This window comes from Schistocerca cancellata, chromosome 2 (assembly GCF_023864275.1).
Source record: "Schistocerca cancellata isolate TAMUIC-IGC-003103 chromosome 2, iqSchCanc2.1, whole genome shotgun sequence".
In the NCBI taxonomy this organism is placed as follows: Eukaryota; Metazoa; Arthropoda; class Insecta; order Orthoptera; family Acrididae; genus Schistocerca; species Schistocerca cancellata.
In genome coordinates, this window is record NC_064627.1 from 1,092,239,384 (window position 1) to 1,092,265,344 (window position 25,961).

The following is a 25,961-nucleotide window of genomic DNA, read 5'->3' on the forward strand; positions in this document are numbered from 1 at the left end:
CATGGATGCCGTTTTGACTGGCACTTCTCTTAATGAAAACAATTCCTTTGACGTTTTCACATACACGTCGCACAATAAATCTACTGCTAGGCACTTTTAGTATTACACATTTACTTTACAGTAGAACAATATTATTTTTAACAATAATAATACGGCGGCAAGACACGCGCGTCCGACACAAGTTACAGGAGACAAGAGAAGAATGAGTAACTGTTCATCGAGAATATCTCGTACCTCAAAAAAAAAAAAATATGTGTAAAAGTGTTCTTCTTCTGTCCGTTTTTCGCGCCGCGGTTTTCAAAGTCAATAACTCACTGCATCTCTGACGGCGCTTCGACAATAAACAAGTTACGTCACAGGTCGTTCACCTTTTACATTCTCGCAACATTATTTGCTAACTGTAGCTGTTGCCGAGCGACTGCTCGATTAGTGAATGATTTAAAATGATAAGGCAATCACATAATGTTACAACAGCCGACTTTGCTAACGATGCTACACTGGCAAATACGCTCTCATTTGCCGAGACGATAGTTAGCATAGCCTTCAGCTACGTCATTTGCTACGACCTAGCAAGACGCCATTGCCAGTGTATATTGAGATTATATAATGTATCAACAAGAGCGATGTTCACCAATTATGGAATAAAGTTAAGTATTCCATCAACTACGTACTTTATTTGCTATATTAACTACTTTACACTGTTCCAGACCTCACGCCAGTCTGCGTGAGCTAAACGCGTGCATTTCGGCCTCCTCTAGCAACACGGTGTTGGCTCTTCTGCCAACACATCACATCAAGTGTGCAACATTCAGGTGCAGCTGATTCATAGCTCCCAAAGATTTACCAAATTGCTTCGTTGCAACCGCTTTTCCAAATAGTCCCAGATATTTTCTATGAGGTTACGACCGGGTACATGACCCGGCCATTCGTGTTGAGGTAGGGCGCCCTTTGCCTGTAAAACCAGGTACGTGTTGGTGTAGCAGCTTGCGAGACAGATGTGTCGAGGGCATAGTTATTATAAAGATGTCGACAAAATGATACCACTTGGTCACCGATAATATTGAAGTAATCATCCAGGTTGACTTCTTTGCTAATCTGGGTGAGTCGGCCCGCTTACCGACAGGAAAAATACTCCCATAACAACATAAAACCATCTCCGACTTTAACTACACCTTCCATATTCCTCTTGAATTTCGAGACTCGATTAATAAAAATCAGTGAAAAGTTAAAATGTTGGTTTTATTGCCTCAGGTGTTCTACATGGTCTCCCCAGGCTTGTCTACGGCGTGCAGAGTCTTCGTACAACCATGTGCTCCATTGGGATGTTGTGCAACTTGCGCCTCACACTGACGTGAGTTTTGGTTAAGTCGTCAGAGCGTGCAGCCCCTGTCATGTGAAATTCTCCACCTTGGTATTGATAATGCCAAGTCTCGTCACTGGTTATGATATTTTCCCGAAAAAAATTGTCGGAGTTTAGAATTTCAGTGAAGTTGCCGCAGGCGTCCACGCGTCGTTGTTTCTGTTCAGAAGTTAAGGTGTGCAGGAAAATGTTTGCTACACCCTTTTCTCTTCTTCAAAACGTCCCGGAGACTGTCTTGGACATTTTATGTAGGTTGCTCCATTGCGATTTACGACACATCATTGTTTATACACTGCAGCCGCACGTGCACTGCCTAACACCGCCTGCTGTACATTTGTTGTCTGTAGTTGTTACTTCAGGCTGCCTCCGTAGTTGTTGCGCTGACGTGTGTTATACGCCAGGAATAAGATTAGTTCAAAATCGTTCAAATGGTTCTAAGCACTATGGGACTTAACATCAGCCGGCCAGAGTGGCCGAGCGGTTCTAGACGCTACAAAAATGGTTCAAATGGCTCTGAGCACTATGGGACTTAACTTCTGAGGTCATCAGTCCCCTAGAACTTAGAACTACTTAAACCTAACTAACCTAAGACACCACACACATACATGGCCGAGGCAGGATTCGAACCTGCGACCGTAGCGGTCGCGCTGTTCCAGACTGTAGCGCCTAGAACCGCACGGCCACCCCGGTCGGCTGCGCTGATTCCATATAATCGATTGGCAGATACACTACACAGCCCTTCAGTCCGTGATTTATGCCAGCAGTGTAGTTTCACATGACCTCCTAGTATCCGTTCTCCACCATCAAAAGCGCCTCAGAGCGACCACTGTGTTCGGGCTAATACTATCTCCGGTGATCATATCGTCTTCTGGTCTACTTGTTAATACAGCATCTTCTACACGTGCATTCAGACTCTGCAGACCACTGTGAAGTGCCGTACTTCCCATTGTACCAAGTAATTGGATTTCGATCCTTTCCATTCAGGTGCACAGCCGAGGATGAATGATTCTACATGCACTGCACTTGGTCTAATCTTGTCTTCACAGTTGCCGTGGGAGCGATGGTTAGGGGGTTGTAGTGATATCCGTGAATAAATCTATGTCACGGATTGAAAGCAGAATTTATGCTGAATAAATTACTACCAGATAGGTCGGAGGAAGGCAAAGGTATACCACCTCCAATAGGACCACGCCTAGTAAAGCTCTATGGCGTTCAAAGCAACCTTCGGGCTGATGACAGCTACACTTTTAGAGTTCACGATGCTTGGCATGAAACGACATGCTGCTGAAACTGTTTTGAGTGGACGAAAATACTCCGCAGGGTCCTGGGCACCTGTGAGTATTGTGATGTAAAGTCTTTTCAAATGTTCTTATCTGATAACGATATCTACTTTTAAGAAGGTAAAATCTCTGTTACTTTATAATGCAGGTGACCTGAAGATGTTCAATGAACGTAACCGCCAGTGTAGGTTACAGCGTTTTTTAACAACAGCTGAAATAATCTTTCAAATATTCCTCAAAGTATTAAGAGCAGTACCACCATGTTGCATAACATGGATAAAATTACCGCGAGTTACCATGCGTGTACATTACTTAACATTACAGTGTCGTAAAGAACCCAAAGACAAATGCATAAACAATCCAACGGCAAATACACACGCACACACACACACACACACACACACACACACACACACACAACACACACACACATAATACTTACAGTACGTGGCATGTCTCAAGGTGAGTAACTAAGCAGGGGAAGGAAGGGAAGTCAAATAGTGGGGGATGAGGGGAGAGGTAGGAACCGGTAGATGATGCAAAACATGGAATACGTTACTATAGACCCTCGACAAGATTTTTGTAGTGTGTCGGACGGAAAAACAGTCGATACATTCGCGGCGGCAGTTAGTGGGTCATAGCAAGCCTAGATTTAATTCTATAGAAGGCACAGTAGATACAACATGTACACAATATTAGATCACTTTATTAAAGTTTGAAAAATATAAAATACTTGTACTGGAAACTATCCGCGTCTACAGAAATGTTTGTGTACTTGTTACTGTCGCTGAACACTGAAACTTATCGTTTATATAATACAGAATGATAGTGTCTTTTCAACTTAGAATTCACTAAAAACTTTCATAGACAGTTCTGGCTTCGAACACATGTTGTTGCATGAATACAGCTATCGATGCTTTTCAACGCTTATTCACCGCCTTTTCATATTTTGAACGCTCTGAAGTTGATTGTAGGTAGGAAGAGAAACCACTTATCGAACTTTAATTGTGACAGGAAAATTGTGGTGCAGACATTAAAAGTTTTAATGTCTGCACTAAACTTATTACCCGTAACTAATGTTGGCGGCTGTATGTATGATGTAGTCTACAACGAGTAGATATTACATAACAGAACACTCCGATACGGAATCAGTTTCTCTGGTATAGGCCAAAGCGAGCAGATGACAAAATGGAAAATATCCTTCTGAATGTACAGTACCTTATTCGGCGACGTTCAAATCTGCCCCATGACAATACACAGGGCTATTACAAATGATTGAAGCGATTTCATAAATTCACTGTAGCTCCATTCATTGACATATGGCCACGACACACTACAGATACGTAGAAAAACTCATAAAGTTTTGTTCGGCTGAAGCCGCACTTCAGGTTTCTGCCGCCAGAGCGCTCGAGAGCGCAGTGAGACAAAATGGCGACAGGAGCCGAGAAAGCGTATGTCGTGCTTGAAATGCACTCACATCAGTCAGTCATAACAGTGCAACGACACTTCAGGACGAAGTTCAACAAAGATCCACCAACTGCTAACTCCATTCGGCGATGGTATGCGCAGTTTAAAGCTTCTGGGTGCCTCTGTAAGGGGAAATCAACGGGTCGGCCTGCAGTGAGCGAAGAAACGGTTGAACGCGTACGGGCAAGATTCACGCGTAGCCCGCGGAAGTCGACGAATAAAGCAAGCAGGGAGCTAAACGTACCACAGCCGACGGTTTGGAAAATCTTACGGAAAAGGCTGAAGCAGAAGCCTTACCGTTTACAATTACTACAAGCCCTGACACCCGATGACAAAGTCAAACGCTTTGAATTTTCGGCGCGGTTGCAACAGCTCATGGAAGAGGATGCGTTCAGGGCCAAACTTGTTTTCAGTGATGAAGCAACATTTTTTCTTAATGGTGAAGTGAACAGACACAATGTGCGAATCTGGGCGGTAGAGAATCCTCACGCATTCGTGCAGCAAATTCGCAATTCACCAAAAGTTAACGTGTTTTGTGCAATCTCACGGTTTAAAGTTTACGGCCCCTTTTTCTTCTGCGAAAAAAACGTTACAGGACACGTGTATCTGGACACGCTGGAAAATTGGCTCATGCCACAACTGGAGACCGACAGCGCCGACTTCATCTTTCAACAGGATGGTGCTCCACCGCACTTCCATCATGATGTTCGGCATTTCTTAAACAGGAGATTGGAAAACCGATGGATCGTTCGTGGTGGAGATCACGATCAGCAATTCATGTCATGGCCTCCACGCTCTCCCAGCTTAACCCCATGCGATCTCTTTCTGTGGGGTTATGTGAAAGATTCAGTGTTTAAACCTCCTCTACCAAGAAACGTGCCAGAACTGCGAGCTCGCATCAACGATGCTTTCGAACTGATTGATGGGGACATGCTGCGCCGAGTGTGGGAGGAACTTGATTATCGGCTTGATGTCTGCCGAATCACTAAAGGGGCACATATCGAACATTTGTGAATGCCCAAAAATTTTTTTAGTTTTTGTATGTGTGTGCAAAGCATTCTGAAAATATCTCAAATAATAAAGTTATTGTAGAGCTGTGAAATCACTTCAATCATTTGTAATAACCCTGTACAATTTCAACGCAACGCTTCATTAAAGATCTATGGCAAAAGGTTCAAATGGCTCTGAGCCTAGAACCGCTCGGCCACATCGGCCGGCAAAGATCTATGAAACAACGACGTTTTTGGTACGGGTTCTCATAATAAAATATAGGAATATGCCACGTTCATAATTAAAAGTACTACTGTATCTTTAATTGTAAGAATATGCGTGGCTGTTCATTTACGGGGTACCAAGAGCCACCAGGCGCATTTTCTCCAGTGTCTCGGAAGATATTCGCAGTTCCGTTTTTGTAATGCGAAGCTGGAGTCAACCCAAAGTAATACTACTCTTTATGTCTTTTGTGCGAAGCTCTGTGTCGACGGAAAGCGTCGGTTTGTTTCCCGATACAAACAAAATGGTTTTTAAAGCGGAATTTTACTTACCCATTCGACAGAGCGGTCCCAAATTAGTCAAGTGCGATATTCGTTTTATCCATGTGTTTTAATAGTGACAGTAAAACAAGAAGAATAACAAGTACTCCACCAGCGACATCACCGCCCTGGTTCGCACTGACTGCTAGCGTCATGCAGCAGCGCTGCTCACTCGCTGCTAGACTACCGATAATTCTTCATGTTCTACGGTCTATATTAATTCATATCGACAAAACAAATATCGCACTAGGCTAATTTGGGACTGCTCTTTCGAACGGGCAAGTAAAATAACGCTTTAAAAATCATTTTGTTTGTATCGGGAAACAAGGCGACGCTTTCCTTCGACACTGAGCGTCGCATGGAAGACTTGACGAGCGATATTTGTTTGGGCTCACACAAGCTACACAATGCAAAAATGAAATTCGCGTTATCTGCAGAAACACCGGAGCAATGCGCCGAACGACCCTTAGGACAGACACCATGTATATATACCGCTGCAGAAGTTTCGCTAATCTAATGGTTGTGTGAATCTGCACTGACTGCGAAAACTTGTTTAGAAATAAGCTTAGGGCGCAGAGGCAAATAAGTAAGAAATACAGTCTTTGAAGAAGTCGTCGGAAACTTTCCCTAATAATGTATTTGCAAGTCTGCTAACGTTGAAATTCAGAGATCCGCGTTCGATATTTTCAGTCTGGCACATTAATGTAACTTCTTACGAATCATATGGCATATTAATGTAACTTTTTAGAAATCGTCTGGCGTATTAATGTTCTTATCGCAAATAATCGAAACTTCGCTAGCTGAAATCTTCTGAAAGTATTCCAAAAAATGGTTCATATGGCTCTGAGCACTATGGGACTTAACTTCTGAGGTCATCAGTCCCCTAGAACTTAGAACTACTTAAACCTAACTAACCTAAAGACATCACACACATCCATGCCCGAGGCAGGATTCGAACCTGCGACCGTAGCGGTCGCGCGGTTCCGGACTGAAGCGCCTAGAACCGCTCGGCCACCGCGGCTGGCCTAAGACTTGTTCTTGGACGGCATGTAGGAAGAATTATTGCTTAGGTCTAAAACAAAAAAAAATGATGGACGACGGTTTACACAGTGCGTACTTTTCGCGATTCATATTCTCGACTTTTGTTTCTGATGAATCTTCACTGCCCAGCAGCGTTACGGTGGTTGATGAATAATGGAAAATAGAAGAAAAAACAAATTCAGTACAAATTCTGTTGCCATCTCGTATTCTGTGCAAAGCAGCGAAACGAAAGTGCCCGGCGTAGTCTCATCGCCAGAGTACGTGCAGCGTGTCTGCGGTGCGGTGCGGTGCGGCGTGCGCCTGCGCCAGTAATTCCGCAGCCGGCGCACGCGTTTCATTACCATCGGGCGAGGCACGCAGAGAGAAGTACGCCGTTTAATCTGGCCCTCTCGACCCTCACACTTCCCGCGTCGTATCACACGCACGGTCTCTCGCGTTGCGTGGCCTCGCGTGCCCGCCGTGGCGTAATCTCTGCCTGCAGTCGCAGCGCCGGCGGCGGCGTGCTGCTGAACTAACCGCGCCGGTCTCGAAAATTCTGCGTAGGTTGGCCTCCCTGATCAGCTCCTGTGCCGTCTTTTACACGTATGCGAGTGTGTTGGCGGGGAAAACATCATACAGAGCTCTTAGCAGCTGGTGGCAAGGGCCACACGGAAACGGACGGGAATGAGATTTGTAAGAGGGCTGTTCCTCAGGGACACATTATGTTGTATGATATTTATTTGTCTACAAATCTTGCAGCTAACTCCGGAACTGCTTTTTATGTCGGTTAAACATGCGTAATATCCCCACATCAAAGTCAGGATTCGAATAATGAAGCAAATCATTTTCGATAAATCTCAACACGTTGTAAGTAGGCTGTTTCGGTTTTTATGTTGGTAACACCACGTAGCACTCTGTATGAAAAGCACTGACTGAGCTGTGTGCAGTCTGTGGCTGGTTGGACTCATTGTTGGAATATTCGCTAGTGTAGCGTTGTGCAGTTGGATGCGAACAGCGCGTAGCTTTGTGCAGTTGGAGGTGAGCCGCTAGCAGTGGTGGATGTGGAGTTTTGAGAGGTTGCTATAAGCGGACGATCTGGACGTGTGTCCGCCACGAAAAGGAAACTTGTAAAGATTGATGTCATGAATTGACAGATATATATATTTCATGACTTTTGAACACTATTAAGGTAAATACATTGTTTATTCTCTATCAAAATCTCTCATTTGCTAACTATGCCTATCAGTTGATAGTGACTTCAGTAGTTATAATCTTTTATTTAGCTGGTAGTATTGGCGCTCGCTTTATTGCAGTAGTTCGAGTAACGAAGATTTTGTGAGGTAAGTGATTCATGAAAGGTATAGGTTATTGTTAGTCAGGGCCATTCTTCTGTAGGGATTACTGAAAGTCAGATTGATTGCGTTGCGCTAAGAAAAAAAAAAAAAAAAAAGGTGTGTCAGTTTAGTGACGATCAGAATAAGTAAAGAGCGAAATGTCTGAGTACGTTCAGTTTTGCTCAGCTGTTTGAAAATCAAATAACATAAGAGGTTTACCAGCACAGTCATTTATAATTTTTCTAAGGGGACATTACAACGTGCAGTCCCTTACGTACCGTAACAGACAAGTACAGAGCATACAAAGTTCAGACTGGAAATAGCAACAAAAGCATTTCTGAAAGAGAAAAATGACTTAAGATCTGTTATAAATGTATTTGTCAGGAAGTCTTTCCTGAAAGTATTTGCCTGGAATGTAGGCTTGTAAGGAAGTGAAACGTGGACAATAAACAGTTCAGACAAGAAGAGAATAGAAACTTTGAAATGTGGTGCTGCAGAAGAATGTTGAAGATTAAATGGGTAGATAGAATAACTAATGGAGATGTACTGAATGGAATTTGGAGAAAATAAAGCGAGGCACAACTTCAATAAAAGAAGAAACCGGTTGGTAGTACACATCCTGATCCGCCAAGTAATGGTTAATTTCATAATAGAGGGAAGTAGGGAGGGAGAGGGGGGTTGGGATAAAAATTCTACAGTCTACAGAGTCTGCAGAAAACGCGTTCAGAAGAGTGCTGCAGTAGCTGTGGAGAGACTAAGAGGCTTGCACACGATACAATGGCGTGGAGAGTACATCGAATGAGTTTTCAGACACGAGCACAACAACGCACGTTTCTACTCGTGCTGATAACATGTGCTATCAAAACAGTGGTAATCTGAATCGAGGGTAGAACGTAAAGTGTCATGTAAGGCATATATTCACGAGTTCCTACGGAAACTGTTTCACCTTTACAAGTACACACTGACAACAGTTGGTACTAGTGATACATTGAAACCTGTTGACTTGGCAGACTTTCTGCCGTGGCGCCCTAAACAGCAGGCGCCGACGGCAACACGCACAACACGTACACTGTGTGGATTGCAGCAAGTTCAGCCCCTACATGTTCAGACGATGTGGGACTTCGCAACCCCAGAACTCAGTCGCCAAGCTAGCAGAGGACATCAACAGCGCTCGAGCCAGGCCACCAGGCAGCATACAATGCGACGGTAGACGTCGTTGACAAACCGCATGTCCTTATGCATACGCCGTGTCATGTTCCGAAAATAGGCCTGCAGATATCTACGAGGGTCACTCCTAAAGAAATGCACACTATTTTTGTACAATACAGTTTTCATTCTGCATGTGTGAAAGTTTTGCAGTGTGTAGATACATCCTTCTCGCTTGTTTTGAAACTTAGTTCAACCTGTTCCCATGAGTGTCACCGTCACAGCGTGTCTTCAAGATGGTTCAAAATGGTTCAAATGGCTCTGAGCACTATGGGACTTAACTGCAGTGGTCATCAGTCCCCTAGAACTTAGAACTACTTAAACCTAACTAACCTAAGGACATCACACACATCCATGCCCGAGGCAGGATTAGAACCAGCGACCGTAGCGGTCGCGCGGTTCCAGACTGTAGCGCCTAGAACCGCTCGGCCACTCCGGCCGGCTGTCTTCAAGATGGCTGCTACACTTGACGTTCGTCAGAAGCAACGTGCTGTCATAGAGTTCCTGTGCTGTGAAAACGAGACAGTGGGAAGCATCCACAAGAGGTTCAAAAAGGTGTATGGAGATGCTGCTGTCGATCGCAGTACAGTTAGTCGGTAGGCAAGCTGGTTACGTGATGAAAGCGGGCACGGCAGTATTGAGGATTGTCCTCGCAGTGGCAGGCCTTGTACTGCACACACTCCAGACAACGTGCAGAGAGTTAACGAATTGGTGACTGCTGACAGACGCATCACAGTGAACGAATTGTCACGCTACGTTGGGATAGGGGAAGAAAGTGTTTGCAGAATACTGAAACTGTTGGCGTTAAAAAAGGTCTGTGCCAGGTGGGTTCCCAGGATGTTGACAAAAAAATGGTTCAAAAGGCTCTGAGCACTATGGGACTTAACTACTGAGGCCATCAGTCCCCTAGAACTTAGAACTACTTAAACCTAACTAACCTAAGGACATCACATACATCCATGCCCGAGGCAGGATTCGAACCTGCGACCGTAGCTGTCACGCGGTTCCAAACTGACGCGCTTAGAACCGCACGGCCACACCGGCCGGCGGATGTTGACAGTGGCTCATAAAGAAACAAGAAAAACGATATGCAGCAAACTTTTGGAACAGTACGAGAATGGTGGAGATGAATTTCTTGGAAGAATTGCGACAGGTGATGAAACATGGCTCCATGATTTTTCACCAGAGACGAAGAGGCGTCAATGGAGTGGCATCATGCAAATTCACCCAAGGAAAAAAAAATTCAAAACCACACCTTCTGCTGGAAATGTTATGGCTACGGTGTTTTTCGATTCCGAAGGACTCTTGCTTGTTGACATCATGCCAAGTGGAACCACCATAAATTCTGATGCATATGTGACGACACTGAAGAAACTTCAAGCTCGACTGAGTCGTGTTCGACCACATCGGCAAAAGCAGGATGTTTTGCTATTGCACGACAATGCACGGCCACACGTCAGTCAAAAACCATGGAAGCGATCACAAAACTCGGATGGACAACAGTGAAACACCCGCCTTACAGTCCTGACCTGGCTCCATGTGACTATCATCTCTTTGGGAAACTGAAAGACTCTCTTGTGGAACAAGGTTTGGAGATGATGACTCCCTTGCGCACGCTGACAAACAGTGGCTCCAACAGGTTGTTCCAGAATTTTCCCGTGCGGGTATACAGGTGCTGGTTCCAAGGTGGCGTAAGGCAGTTGAGAGGGATGGAAGTTATGTGGAGTAATGAAAATATTGTTCTTAAAAGATGTACCGCACAGAGCACAGAGTTTACCATAGACCAGGGGCGGGCAAACGTTGCACGCGGCTCATGACCGCACAGCGCTGCACGTGTGCTGCTCGCGTGCAGTCGTCGACTGGGGCAGTGGCGACAGCCGGCAGGTTGCGGCAGTGTACTGCCAGGCTAAGCTGCGGACGTCGATGCGAAGCCACCACTACGTAGTGAACGTTGTATTTCAAGAACCGGAAAATGCAGAGTGAAACAAAGAAACGGAGAAGTGGAGATTTGCTATCTTTTAAAAAGGAACGAGAGAATCATTTTTTCTTTGTGCAAAAATGTGAAAATTCGAAATGTTTAATATGTGGCAGTACTCTCGCTGGTCAGCGGAAGTTTGGTATTGAAGACCATTATAACAATTTTCAGAAGGACGAGTACAATTTATTGTCGGATTCTGAGCGCATGGGGAAACTGACTGAGCTTAAGAAGAGCGATCTGACGATACTAGATGAATCTGTCGTAGTTGCTGTTGTCACGAGAGATCTGTGACTTTCTTTCCGCATGTCTCTCATCTAACTGATTTAACATTTTATGGAGCACTGTTTTCAGTTTTTCAGGTCGACAACAATAATAGCCCAGCGGTACGTACAGCTATAAGATTGCGCTTAATATAGCGAGAGCTGCAAAACCATTTGCTGAATTAGTAAGTGTCGGTTAAGAGCAAACGTCAGAGATGAAAATTTAAGCAACTGTTTCCGTTTGTCTGTATGTAGAAATTTTGTTCCACACCACCTGTGATAATTAAATAAAACGCATCGTAGGTAATAGGTACTCTTTCAAAACACGACATCTTTCAAGCACTCCTACTAATCTTATTCCTTCATTCAATAAAGCAAGCTAGGAAACAAAATCCATTGCACAGGAAGGAGGACAGAAGGTAAGGTGGAGAGGGGAGAAAAGCGGGTGGCCAGCTTGCCCCTGTGTGCACGCAGAACACCTGTTAACTGCACGCGTGCAAGTGCACCGCACACGTGCAGGATTCCTGCCCGCCCCTGCCATAGACATACGAACATTGCCATTGGACACTCTTTTCCTGTCTTACTTGGGCGTAGGTAGAAACAAAGTTAGTGTTCGCTCGCACAAATGTGACCTGTGGAAGAAGCAGGCTGTTCACTGCGATCTGTAACGACGTATCTCATGTGGCGAACGGTTGATGAGAAGCGAAGTCCACAATACGGCGAAGGTCGTCGTAAAGCGTGATAAATGCGCCCGGAGAGTAGTTGGAAACGAGAGACGTTTTAAGGTCGCGTTCAGAATGATCGAATTGCGCACAGGCGAAGGCTAAACGAGAGAGAGACTGACAACCGGCCGGCAGGGTATTTACTAGAGGTGGCGCGTCACCGGCCACGCCCACCTCACATGTCAGCTGCGCCCACTCGCGTTGGACGGGGACTCTTCACTCACTCCCAGAATCGAAACGGGTCGCCTGGGCTGACGATTCGCACCACTCGTTGGTTCCGCTGGCGGCAGCGTACGAGTGTGTAGAAGACGTCATTTACGTGAGTAGAAATTGGCGCTCCTGGTACGTATGCGTTCATCTTCCAAGGCCAACGATGCAGGTGCCTACCGTTCGATCACAGTCATCCTTGAATTAACTTAAAAATGGTTCAAATGACTCTAAGCGCTATGGGACTTTGTAAGTAGACTGTATAGGTTTTTTTATTGGTAACGCCACATAGCGCTCTGTATGAAAATCACTGGCTGTGCTGTGTGCAGTCTGGGCTGGTTTGCATTGTTGTTGGCTATTGTAGTGTTGGGCAGCCGGATGTTAACAGCGCGTAGCGTTGCGCAGTTGGAGGTGAGCCGCCAGCAGTGGTGGATGTGAGGAGAGAGATGGCGGAGTTTTGAAATTTGTAATACTGGATATCATGAACTGCTATATACATCATGACTTTTCAACACTATTGAGGTAAATACATTGTTTGTTCCCTATTAAAATCTTTCATTTGCTAACTATGCCTATCAGTAGTTAATGCCTTCCGTAGTTTGAATCTTTTATTTAGATGGCGGTAGTGCCGCTCGCTGTATTGCAGTAGTTCGAGTAACGAAGATTTTTGGTGAGGTAAGTGATTTGTGAAAGGTATAGGTTAATGTTAGTCAGGGCCGTTCTTTTGTAGGGATCTTTAATAGTCAGATTGCGTTGCGCTAAAAATATTGTGTGTCAGTTTAAGCACAGTAATTCATTAATTTTTCTAAGGGGATGTTTCAACTTAACGTCTGAGGTCATCAGTCCCCTGACTTAGAACAACTTAAACCTAACTCACCTAAGAACAACACACACATCCATGTCCGAAGCAGGATTCGAACCTACGACCGCAACAGCAGCGCGGTTCCGGACTGAAGCTCCTAGAATCGCTCGACCACAGCGGCCGGCTGAATTAACTTAAGGCACCCCAAAGGAGACTCCTGCTAATCGATGTACCACCCAACTGGTTTCGAATCTGTATCGCTGAATAGCTCAAACGGTCACGCCGCCCCAGTTGCAGATTGCCCGAGGCTTCCAGGAGCAAAAAAATTTGAATTTCAGTATTTTACATAATTACTGACAATTTAAAAATTTAAAATGTGTCAGAAAATACTATTAACAACTACAATCTTACGCTAAAGTCTTAACACCGTAAGTAAAATATTTAAGTCAGAAACTTTGTAAACGTCTTAAGACATAGTAATGGCCCGGCCTGTGTGGCCGTGTGGTTCTAGGCGCTTGAGTCTGGGACAGCGTGACCGCTACGGTCGCAGGTTCGAATCCTGCCTCGGGCATGGATGTGTGTGATGTCCTTAGGTTAGTTAGGTTTAAGTAGTTTTAAGTTTTAGGGTACTGGTGACCACAGATGTTAAGTCCCATAGTACTCAGAGCCATTTGAACCAACATAGTAATTGAGGACGTGAAAATTACTCTAACTGCATTCATCGAGTGATGTGCACAGACTTTAGGCACGGTTTCAAAACTACTCGAAACTTTTTCTCGCTGACACTCCCCCCGCCCCCACACACATACACAAAATAATGAAAAGAGAAATGTATCGGTCACTACATTTTCGCTATTCATGCAGGAAATCTTCAGCATAAGGCATCACGTTTTAAATTATTGCTTCTGTACCACTAACTGCATTCGCAACACGTTTTGCAGACAGTAGCCACATATACCACTGAATGTAACTACAAAAGTATATCGTTGTACGTGATTTTAGTAATGAAAATTCAGTTGCGTAAAGACCTAGTTTTTCTTGAAACGGAGCGCAAAATTATCGAGAATATATTCATCCACTGATTATCATTGAGAGCACTTAGCGGCTTACAACAACCATTAAACATATGTTCAGACATTTTCTGAATTTACGGCCCAACAAAATAAAGAAAGAAAAAGAAGTTTATTGGTTACTACTTTTCCACTGCTCATGCATTGAAACTTCAACATTGGGTGTGGTATTACAACTGATTACTTCTTTACTACCAACTCTGTCCGCTATCCATTTCACAGACAGTATTCATATTTTCCACTGAAGATACCTACAAAATTATATAAAAATATAAATAGTTCTCATTACTGGTTCTATGAATATTTATAGAATTAAAAAACATGCTTAACGTCAAATACTGAACACATTAATTCAGTTGTAATCAGACTTTGAAAGTGTTCTGTGCATCGGAGCTGTATTCTTTCAAGAATAGGGCATAGCGTTGTCCCAGAGAGGTTTGAGGAACACGCCAAGGACACGGAAGGTGCTTCTGCTGTCCCCCACGTCAGCTGGCCTCTACCGTTTTCAGCACTCGGCAGCGATACAGGCGCCCCACGGAATCAGCTCCGACCAATAACCATCAGTTATGGGCGTCGTCCGGACGGCCACGTGTCAGCACGAATAAAATATTTTGAAATCTTCAGACCACCGTGAGATACTCCGACGAGACGTGGTAGGATGGTTCCCCAACGTTTTTGCAGCCTTGTGGAACACACAGCACGAAACCTCACCGCTGTTGTCAGCGATAACACGGGAAGAGGGTGGGGGGGGGGGGGTGTTGGTGCTTTACACTACAAGCTCTGTCTCTCCAATCCAGTTATTCTTGATACAACGTAGAAATGTCTACATTGTGCGAATTTATCACGAATTCTAACGAATAACAACACTCAAGTACACAACATTATCGGTCGAATTCTGTTTCAGTTCTTGTTAAAATGTTCAAATGTGTGTGAAATCTTATGGGACTTGACTTCTAAGGTCATCAGTCCCTAAGCTTACACACTACTTAACCTAAATTATCCTAAGGACAAACACACACACCCATGCCCGAGGGAGGACTCGAACCTCCGCCGGGACCAGCCGCACAATCAATGACTGCAGCGCCCGAGACCGCTCGGCGATCAGTTCTTGTGCGATGTGTACATACTGTCCTGTTACATTAATGTGAGCACCTGTGAAAAGCCTGAATAACCACCTTTTGGGCCGGCCGGTGTGGCCGTGCGGTTCTAAGCGCGTCAGTTTGGAACCGCGTGACCGCTACGGTCGCAGGTTCGAATCCTGCCTCGGGCATGGATGTGTGTGATGTCCTTAGGTTAGTTAGGTTTAAGTAGTTCTAAGTTCTAGGGGACTTATGACCTAAGATGTTGAGTCCCATAGTGCTCAGAGCCATTTGAACCATCTTGGTTCTTCTGGGAGATCTACTCGACCGTACACATCTTTGTAGCCGTCGTTCACCCCTGTCATTTACGACCTGAGATTCTCCACTGTTGCCTCGATGCCGGTTTTGGGTAGCGCCATTTTGCCTTGCACGGTATAATTTAACGTTAGCGGCACAGTTATACAAAAGATGTGAAGTGACAGCATTTTCTGCCTTCCACTGCAATTACGATTCTTTTGCCACTGTCGGCCGCTTTCCGCTGTTATGCCATTTTAAGAGGAATGGAGCGTAGTTACGTCCCGTATTTTGCAGCTACCGCTTTAAGGTGGTTAATAGCCGAAACTGACAATACTGGAAAGTAAATCATAGCTGCGGCAGAAGGCGGAAGATAAGGTCAGTTTACCAGTAAGAAAAGAATATCGCAGTCTGTCTATGACAGGCCTTTTGAGGAGTAATGTTGGAGGTGCCTGCGTTTGCAAACTTCGTTAGGCGCTGCGGTGCTGTCATACCGACAGACTGAGATGTGGTCGTCCAAAATACTCGCGGAACGCAGTGAATATTGACAACGCCTGCCTATCAGTGGCAGGCAGTTCTCAAACGTGACTTGGTTGTCGGTTTCGAGAATCTGGCACAGCGAAATCCTCATTACAAAGAATTTCAACAGCTAACTTACACAAAACACCTCTCTAAAAGATCAAAGAATATTACCTGTTTTCCTGTCTTCAGAACAAATCTGTTTTCCACGACAAATTAATGGTGAACAATCAGGGTCACTTGACTTCTGAACTACCGTTTTTGTGACACAGAAGAGCCAGAAACTATCTACGGAAGATTTCTCCACTACCATAGTGTCACAGTTTGGTGTGGGATAAAATCGCATCGTGTGTTTGGCCCTTTCTTTTTGAAAATGTTCGAGAGATGACCGCCACTGTGAATGGTGAGCGTTACCGTGACATTTTAACACTTTGATAAGTTAATTATTGACTGTGGGAAAAAATGAACTGTGGTTTGTGCGATACGGTGAAATCTTACACGCCACTAGAAAGACTATGGCACTTTTTCCAGAGATGTTTCCTGTCTGGATCATGTGTCGTAATAGAAAGATTGGCTGGCCGCTGAGATCACTGGATCTCTTGGCACCTGATATTTTTCTTTCCAGTTTTCTCAAGGAAGATTTATGCAGGAATAATCCAAGGGAATCTGCTGCCCTCAGAGGCAACATTAGCACGGTTAAATCTGTAAACTTTTGGAGGAGGCCTTGCAGGAGGTCATAGTGCACGTTGTGCTACGAATCCGTTACTATCAAAACGTGAATGGTGGACATATCCCTTATGTTGTTTTTCACAAATAAACTCCTTACTATGGATTGTAAATACCTATGAAAATTTCAGCTGTTACACCATTATCAAACAAATTATTGGTTGTTTCAATGGGTACACTACTTTCGGGACACACTGCAACGACCAGTTGAAATCCGCAGTTTTCGGCACTACACGCCATGTGGAACTTTCAGCCAGTCAAAGCAGTGCTGCTTCGTTCTCGGCAATATTGGCATGACTGCACGACAATACTGGAGAACCATGTGGTAAACACGTCTGTGTCTATGTCGTTAATGACAGTTCATTAAAACGGAGCCGTTGCGTCTCTTTCATGTAGCTGCTCATTTACTTAAGGGATTTAAACCCGTGCACTCAACATGGGGGCGCCACTCGTAGATTGCGCAGACATTTTATTCACTGTTAGTTCCTTCGAGAAAAAATTGTCTTCACACGTTCTTTTTATAAGCATAATAATTTATGTTCCTTGTCTGGTGGTAAGTTTCTTGCTCCTCTCGCTGCTGAAGCTAACGTTTAAGATCTTGTGCGTACTAGTGAACTTTGTTAGGGGTCGTTTTTTTAGAAACGCTTCAAGAATCTATTCAAACAGTGTACAAATGTCCAGAAACAAAGCTCGAATGTATAGCGGGAGCTTTTGGTACATGTTTCTTGTTTTCCATGAAGTAATGCTTCGTAACAGTCACCAGTGAGAATGTACTCATTACTTAGTAGTCAGTACGCAGTACTGTTCCCAGCTCTGCCTATCAGCCGACGATAGCAAATATGTCGGTTGTATAACGCACGGATTTACGTTCGTCTCTTTTCAGATAAATTAAGCTATAAGTGATTATTCAGTAGATGTTACATAAATCGAAAGCAATAGGTAGCTTAAAATCCCGGAAAACCATAAAAACTGTTTCGAAACTAAGAAGATCATCAAAAATTTGGTTTTGTTTTCGATACGCACGAGGTTTCTGTACTCTCTACTTGGACGTGAAATGACGAATCGAAACAAATTTGTTTGCAAACAAGCCCTGAAACATTGTTTGCAAACAAAGCTGCGCGGTTTGTACTGCGCATAAGAAGCTGACGTTCCAAAAACATAAAAACGGAGTAAGGTCGTAAGAGAGGGCTGATGTACATGTTCTGTCTATTGCTCCCCTGCCGTGCAATTCGTGAGTAGTAACCGTGTTCAACAGGTTTCAGTTGGTCCCTAGCTTTCGTTCCATGCTCGTTTATAGGTCTATAAAAAGGAAGTGCGCGTCAAAAGCTCTGCGTATTTATATACGCTACACAGCTACACATACACAGGTCGGAATGAGGCAGTGGCAAAGAGTTTACAGTGGGATCGCTACTAGAAATGGATGGGGAGTGAGCGGAATCGAGGCTCAGTTTTTACCGCAATTTGCGGATTACCTTTCAGTGACGTGTACTTCTGCATTGAGAAATCAAGTTTCGTGGATTGCTGTAAACAACGGCTCCAGAAGAGTTCCCTCTGACAACTCCTGCGGTTCAGAACACAAAGAGGATCTACCTCGAATAGTGTGTGATAAGCACATCTAAAAAAGAAGTAAAAATTAATGATATATTTATAGAATTGATTGATGAGACTTTGAATTAAGGACAGCTGAGGATAAAGATCGAATGGACAGGAAAAATAGTTAGACAAAACAGCAGAAATGGCCTTGAGTGCTTTTGGTAAACTAAATGGCTGTTGCAGAACTAAACTTTCGAAGTGTCTGAAAAAGTGAAGTTTACAGTTGGTTATTAACAGTTTTCACTTACGATAGTGAGGCGTGATCCATAGAACATTCAGAAACCAAGCGTTGCTAGGCAAGCAATCAAGAAAGACATGTTGGCAATTACTTAAAGCGTCAGAAACACGAACAAGTAGATGAGAGGACAGACTGGAGAGGGATACGTAATTATCACCGTTATGAAAATTAAATAAAGGTAGATAAGACATAAAGCGAGGGGAATGGATGATAGATGGACCAAGAAATTTCTTTTTAATTAATAAAAAAATTAGAGATGATGATACAAAACTAAGTAGGCTGACGACTTTAGAAAACGTGGTTGAACAGCATGAAAACTTTGATGCATAGAAAGCACTATAAGAGGCCTGTATCCAGTAGTGGATGTCTGGAGGGTAATACTAACGGTGCTGAATACTGCAGTTTCTCCCGGAGGGTGCCCCGTGTTAAACAGAATTATTGTTACCTTAATATGATGTGCACATTTACAACAATCATTTGATCTTTCTTTCTACTTTTATAAACGTATTTATAACTGACATGGCTATTTTGTTTGTTGTTACTGTATGCAGATTGAAATGAAGGTGCTTGTAATGTTCGTTAACCTGTGGATCTTCATGACACTGCTACTGTATGCATAGCTTGTTTTAGACCTTTCAAAAGGTTAAGTAACTGACACTTTCATCTCATTGTAGGTCCGTATCTGAATTGTTTATGTAGTAGAAGATGCCGAGGTACTGAAACACTGTGTCGCCGAACTGAATAGCTGGTGACCCTCGTGGGACATGGTGACTCGAGTTCTATCGAGTTCCAGGAAACCGTTGGGATTCACGAAGAAATTAGATTAGACGAAAAAAACGCGAATACTTGTAGCCCCATCGGTTCTTCCGAGGCGGGCACAGAACCCGAAGTCAGTTGTATTTAAATTTTTATGCTTCAGCTGAGCATTGGCGAAGGCATACGTACGAGTACCATATTGAGTGTATGGTGTCACCGCCAGACACCACACTTGCTAGGTGGTAGCTTTAAATCGGCCGCGGTCCATTAGTACATGTCGGACCCGCGTGTCGCCACTGTCAGTAATTGCAGACCGAGCGCCACCACACGGCAGGTCTAGAGAGACGTACTAGCACTCGCCCAGTTGTACGACGACGTTGCTAGCGACTACATTGACGAAGCCTTTCTCTCATTTGCCGAGAGACAGTTAGAACAGCCTTCAGCTAAGTCCATGGCTACGACCTAGCAAGGCGCCATTAACCATTTCTGGAGAGAGTCTCACTTGTATCATCAAGAATGCTGTATACAAATGATGGATTAAAGTTAAGTATTCCAGCAGCTACGTACTTTTCTTTATAGCATTCATTACGTATCCTGTTTCAGACCTAGCGCCACGTGCGTGAGTTGACGCGTGCATTTCGGCCTCCTCTTGCCCCACAGTGTTGGCTCTTCTGCCAACACTACAGAGTGCGCACGTTAGTAAGGAACTACGTGTCTGTTGCGGGCGTACTAGTGCGCGCAACAGTTTTTCTACCTTCAACTGTGTCATTACACGTAGCTTGTCACACTATGAAACTCAAAAGGTATGTTATATCACCTGCTATAGGTAATAGGGAGGCCGGTTATGAAATTTGATAAATGTTTTTAAAAAAAATCACGGAAAGAGTTCAGAAGATTGGCGAATTTACTGAAATATATTGCGACTGACATGAGTATACGAGTGCTCTTCGGAGGACACAGCGACAATCTCACAGCTGATTAATGCGAGTTTCTACAGTTCGAGACGATTAGCGAACATACATCTGACAGCAAACATTTTCTCTAGTACACAGTTTTCGCTCAAATGCGTATGTGCAGCCGAGCTTTCGTACGTGACACAAAACCTTCTGTCGAGTACTTCGCAATATACGAATTCATTGTTGTTGTCATCACCCTTCTCAGAAAACAGTGTGAAGCATGAAACTAACTCTAGGATCAAAAACAACTTCTGCAAAGGCCTCAGTAGTTTAACATTACTACTGAAAGAATTCAGATACAAGGGAACACACGAACTTAACAACCTGCCGAAGCACATTAAATGTTATTTAGATAACGTGGAGAACTTTCCGTTGAGAAGGTCCATTTACTACATTGAGTATTATCTTTATACAATCCCTTTAATTATTTTATAATTAAAATTAGCACTGTAATACAGTGACTTTCGCGATGTTAAGTCATTTCGTAGCACTGCACCTAAATTTAAAAAAAAAAGGTACGGATCTGAATTCTTTCAGCATGGCAGAGAGCATTCTCCTCCACATCCATGAAGTGTGTCTGATCTAATGTGAAATATGAAATGAACTGACTGTCTATGTATTGTAACGCTAAGCTTACGCCATAATATAGCAACCGTGATGCACTTTGAGATAACTTTTAAACCGTCCTTGTCCTATATTAACTTCCTTCCTCTCTCTGATGACTTTGTTAATCGTGTATCAAACCGTTAATGCACGCCTTTCCTTCCTTCACAATTGACTGGAACCTCCGGCATCAGTTCGCGAGGTGCTTCGATCACATACAGAGGGAGCCAGGTGGGAGAGATATTCTGCTGTTGCTGAATCAGGGCAGAATGTTCTGGGCGAAGCGCTGGATAACATCCGAAACTGCAGTCCCAGTCGGAGGCTTTCATTATTGAACTGAATTGGCAGTAGTAGTAGAGCGTTGTATACTTCCACGTACGCTACATAGTCACTCGTGAGGTGTCATACATGAGGATGAGAGCAACGATATCGTGTGATCTAATGTTGGTAACTTGACGCCGCGAGGAATCAAGTACTACTGCTTGCTCTCACTGCACGTTTTGAAAGAGACGTACCACCGTTGTATTTTACAGTGCTTTGCATGTTAGCGTTGTAGCAGGCCCCGTCTCCAGGGTGACGTTACGAGGTGCATAAGTGCATTGGTTAGAATTGAAACAAGACTATAGGGCCGCACATTAAGAAGAACAAAATTTTCATGTGTTTAAAATGCAGTCAGCCGTGCGGGACAGCCGCGCGGTCTAGGCCTTTTTTTCACGGTTCGTGCGGCTCCGCCGTCGGAGGTTCGAGTCCTCCTTCGGGCATGGGTGTGTGTGTGTTGTCCTTAGCGTAAGTTAAAGTTAGATTAAGTAGTGTGTAAGCTTAGGTACCGATGACCTCAGCAGTTTGGTCCCATAAGACCATACCACAAATAATAATTTAAAAAAATGCAGTCAAAGTCTTTGAAATGAATGTTTTATCGCTATGCTGTATTTAATATTCGAGTATGTACAGGCATTTTATAAATAACCGATACGTGTGTCAGAGCCACTGTTAAAAAATCTAACAGCTGATACACATAAGTTCACGGGTACCTTTAAGATTTGCTTATTTGCTTATTTTTCCCCACCTCCTTATAACAGATATTTTATTTACTCATTTTCTTTAACAGCTGTATAAACCCCGAACGCCCTTCACGACGACACAATGTGACACGGCAATCTATGAGAATGTCCAGGTTGTAACACAACTCATTTTCGTTTTAATACTCGAATATCATTTCCACATGGCACAGTGTGTGTAAATGTGCCGCAGCCTTTTCTTTGGGCTTCGTGAATATATGGCCGAATCAAACCGTGATGCTTGGAAAGGCGTTGATTTTTTGTAAAGGTGTACCTGAAAATGAAATGTCGTGTGTCGAAACCGGTCGTGCTATAAAAACGAGTAAATAAAGCAGATCTTACATGGAATGTAAATTCTCTGCGTTAAAAAAATGTAGATTTCCATTTACATCAAAGTTTCCAGTTTAATTAAATTCCAACAAATCCCAATTTTGTGGATAGAAGATTATTCATAATATTTGAAAGTTCATTGCAATTACAGCGAAAGCTCTCGAAGCAAAACGGAAAAACTGCAGTGAGATAGGAAGCAGCGAGGAGAATCCGTGTTGTTGTTGTTGGTGGTGGTGATGGTCGACCCACTGTTTGCTGCAGAATCGTGCAACTCATTCTCGGTTTTATGACTGCTATTGCGCATCTTGACTGCGCATATGAAATGCTAGATCCACATGCATCAAGGGTGAATGCACGTTTAGCAACAGTAGTGTGCTTCGCATACGCGTAAAAATAGAAGGAAGGAAAGTCTCTTGTAACATCATGTAGAAATTAACTATAGAGGCTACAAAACTGATGTATGATATCAATTTTTAGGCGGGGTTCGATGTTTATAAGAGCCTCTTTCATGTTGATCAAAAGTCACGTTAAATATGTCATCGACAAGCACCGGAAATGCCAGTCTTGTTGCTACAAGACATTATGGATTCTATAAACACGTAAAAATCTACGTGGGATTGTTGCGATACGTGTTTGCACCAAATGAGAGATCCATTCCGCAGTGCACTGACAGAGAGCGACTTGATATCTGCGATAAGATCGACTCTCGAACTCACTGAGTACAGGAGACGAAAAATGAGTAGTTTGCGATACAGCGGATGGAACCGCTGAAACAGCTTCGTAATCTCGAAAAAACCAATGCGTTCCAAGTAGTCGGTTGAAAACAGTTCTGTTGCAAAGCTTGTTATCGGAGAGTACGTGTACCGTCAGCATTTAGCAAAATTTGACTTTGGAAAATGACAAAACGGAAGCTAGTCGCCGGGGAACTTACGTCCCAAAATTGCACGGAAGAATTGACTTTTCATCTGCTCCCCGAACTGCAAACTTTCTGATTGTCTCCTGTCTCGATTGTTTTATGTCTGAGCATGTTGTCTGGGTAATTTACCATCGCACTATCGTTTCCAAGCGATTTTACGTCTTTGTTAAGATGAGATAACGATGGATACATTTCATTATTATTACATCAGTGTCATAGGAAATTACAGGTGTCTAAGTGTTAGTTTGACCACTGCAGAAATATGAGAACTAAAAAACTTTGACAAATGCAGATAACATTAAAAGAGCATGGATGTCGTCGTTACTAACGTAAGGCAACGGTGTTTGTGAGAAGATTGTAAAAGGTCGATGATCATAGTGATCAATATGTACTCGATTTAAATTTCTTTGGTATGTTAAAGCCGTCCCTTATTATTATGCTATGAACAACTGAGATAGCCAAAAATGACTTCATGCTGGTACCTTAATTCTTATTCTATCATTAATGTGAACTGATTTTACATTTCGTACAATGTAATAGTATCATTTTGTAACGGTTGTGACGGGAATTCGCCTGCCGTTTAATCTGACTTATATAATACATTAAATTGAAGGCTTGGCGAGACATTGTACACTGAGAGGCTGAAGCAGGGTACACTGGTCAGAAAGTAGCTACAGGCCATGACTGGTGTAGAAACTTTTGTTATACGTAACGTTACTGTAGCTCTGCAATACGAATGTTATTGAATAGGCCAAAGAAAATCGACAGACATGATCTCTGTAGTGCTGAGTGTTTTGGTTCGTGCTCCAGACTTCATATTCTTAGAATTTCGTTCGTTGCAAGTTTCTGTAGATTGATCTACTATTTGAGACTGTGTCCAGGAAGAAAGGGTCAGTAGCATTGTATTAAGGAATTTAACTTCTTCAGGCTTGTTTCTAGTGAAACGATGAGGGTTTAGGGGATTTATTTTTGCTGACATTGGTAAGTGCACTGCGGCGCTACTTTCAGCTCACAACAAGAACATAGGCATCATGCTGCGTGCCATTTTTGAACACTTTCTGTAAGAAAATAGCGTAGACTATCGCCGTTTGTATTATAGCGGTTATTTTCCCTCTTGATACGCTTTGCAGCAGTATTATACTTCATTTCTGCTTTTAGGAGCGTAGACTTTTCGATAGTACTTTCAGAATGCCATTAAATTACATGTTTGGCGAATAATATGCACTGTTTTAAATCCGTGGAACTGGAGAGCAAAGAATGTTTGATGTTTTCCTGTTAGTTAAGGAGAGATTAGAGCAGTAATTGAAACTTGAAATAGTGAAGAGTTTCGCAACACATATTTGCCAGTCATTGGCTTTGTAATTTTGAACGATTCTCAAGGTTTGAAAACTTTAGTAAAATAGTAAGGGTTGCACGCAATACTGGACATTAGTGCAAACATGTGCTGGAGTGATGTGGGATCAGGACTTACCGTTCGGAGAAATGATACATCATCTTGCTCGGAGCCTCCTTCGCTGTCAGCCATCCTGAACTACACGTACAGTTGTGCGACACACGAGGGAAGCTGGCAGCAACAAAAACTCGGAGCAGTAGGGGGGTATCTACGGCCAGTCAGTCCGGAGAAGCAACAGTTGTGTATCGAGGGTCGGTCGCAGCTGCGACCGGTGCGCCGCGTCGCGTCGCGCCTACGGCATTCGTGGTGAGGGGCGCGCGGGCGGCTCGTGCGTTCGTTGCGGGGGCGTGGAGGAGGGGGTGCGGCCCAGTCGCCGGGCGAGCTCAGCCTGGCCGGGCCAGCTACGTGTTTACGTTTTTATGTAGTGTCCCGCGCGGCGGCTCGCTCGCGACTGATCCCGCGCCAGCGCTGCGGCGCCGGCCAGCTGCCGTTCGGCAGCTTCCGCGGCAGCTCGGCCACCTCCGTGGCTTCTCGGCTGTTCTCGGCGCCTCCGTGTCCTTCTCCGTGAGCGCTCTGCCTGTGTCGTAGCGCCACGGGCGAACCCCACGGCGCCACGTGATGGCCGCGGTCCGGGTCGCAGCCGCGAGGGTGGGTCAAGCGATGACAGAGGCGAAGCGCGCCCTTCAAATCTTCCATACGCTCTCCGTCACAGAGTTATACCCGTACCAACGACTAATTCTAGCAGAGGCGTGGTACTAGTCCTAACTGAGCATAGCCCATACCTCACGCATCTACCTCGAATATCAGTCTGGATGTTGTTGCGCATTGGGAAATTAGGATGTGAAACGTTCCTTCTATCAATCCTCGTGGCTCCGTAGAGTTTACTGGCGAACCCAGATTAATTCCCAGCACCACTTCACTGCTAAAAATAGTTTAAGTAAAGGTGAACAGCATCGCTTTGACCGGCGACACAGGGTTAAACTGCTAGCAGTTCATACACCGCATCCAAATGGCTCCTAGTAACTTCCAGCGGTAACCTCTGCAACAACAAACCAGAATATAGTTCACAGTCGATACGTAAAAACACACGCACAAACGCCAGACTCAAATTTCGACGGAAGGAATGTAAGTTACTGGGTTCTTTTAAACCGCGCCAAGTCCGTCTTGTTCACGGAACATCACCCTAGAACAGCTAACAACTTACCACAAACTAATTTGAAGTCTTTGTCTATGAGCGTATGCTCTGTCGTTAAACGACAATG

The 25,961-nt window shown here is 44.0% G+C and overlaps 1 protein-coding gene across 1 annotated transcript in view; it reads right to left on the reverse strand.

The window, feature by feature from the left end:
* The window catches only part of LOC126163107 (ryanodine receptor), a 737,240-nt gene extending 712,335 nt beyond the window's left edge, over nt 1–24,905 (reverse strand). The window contains exon 1 of the mRNA XM_049920028.1: nt 24,778–24,905. Coding sequence (XP_049775985.1) covers nt 24,778–24,831 — 54 coding nt within the window. The 5' untranslated portion in view covers nt 24,832–24,905. The remainder of the gene's footprint in view (nt 1–24,777) is intronic.
* Between the last annotated feature and the right edge of the window lie 1,056 nt (nt 24,906–25,961).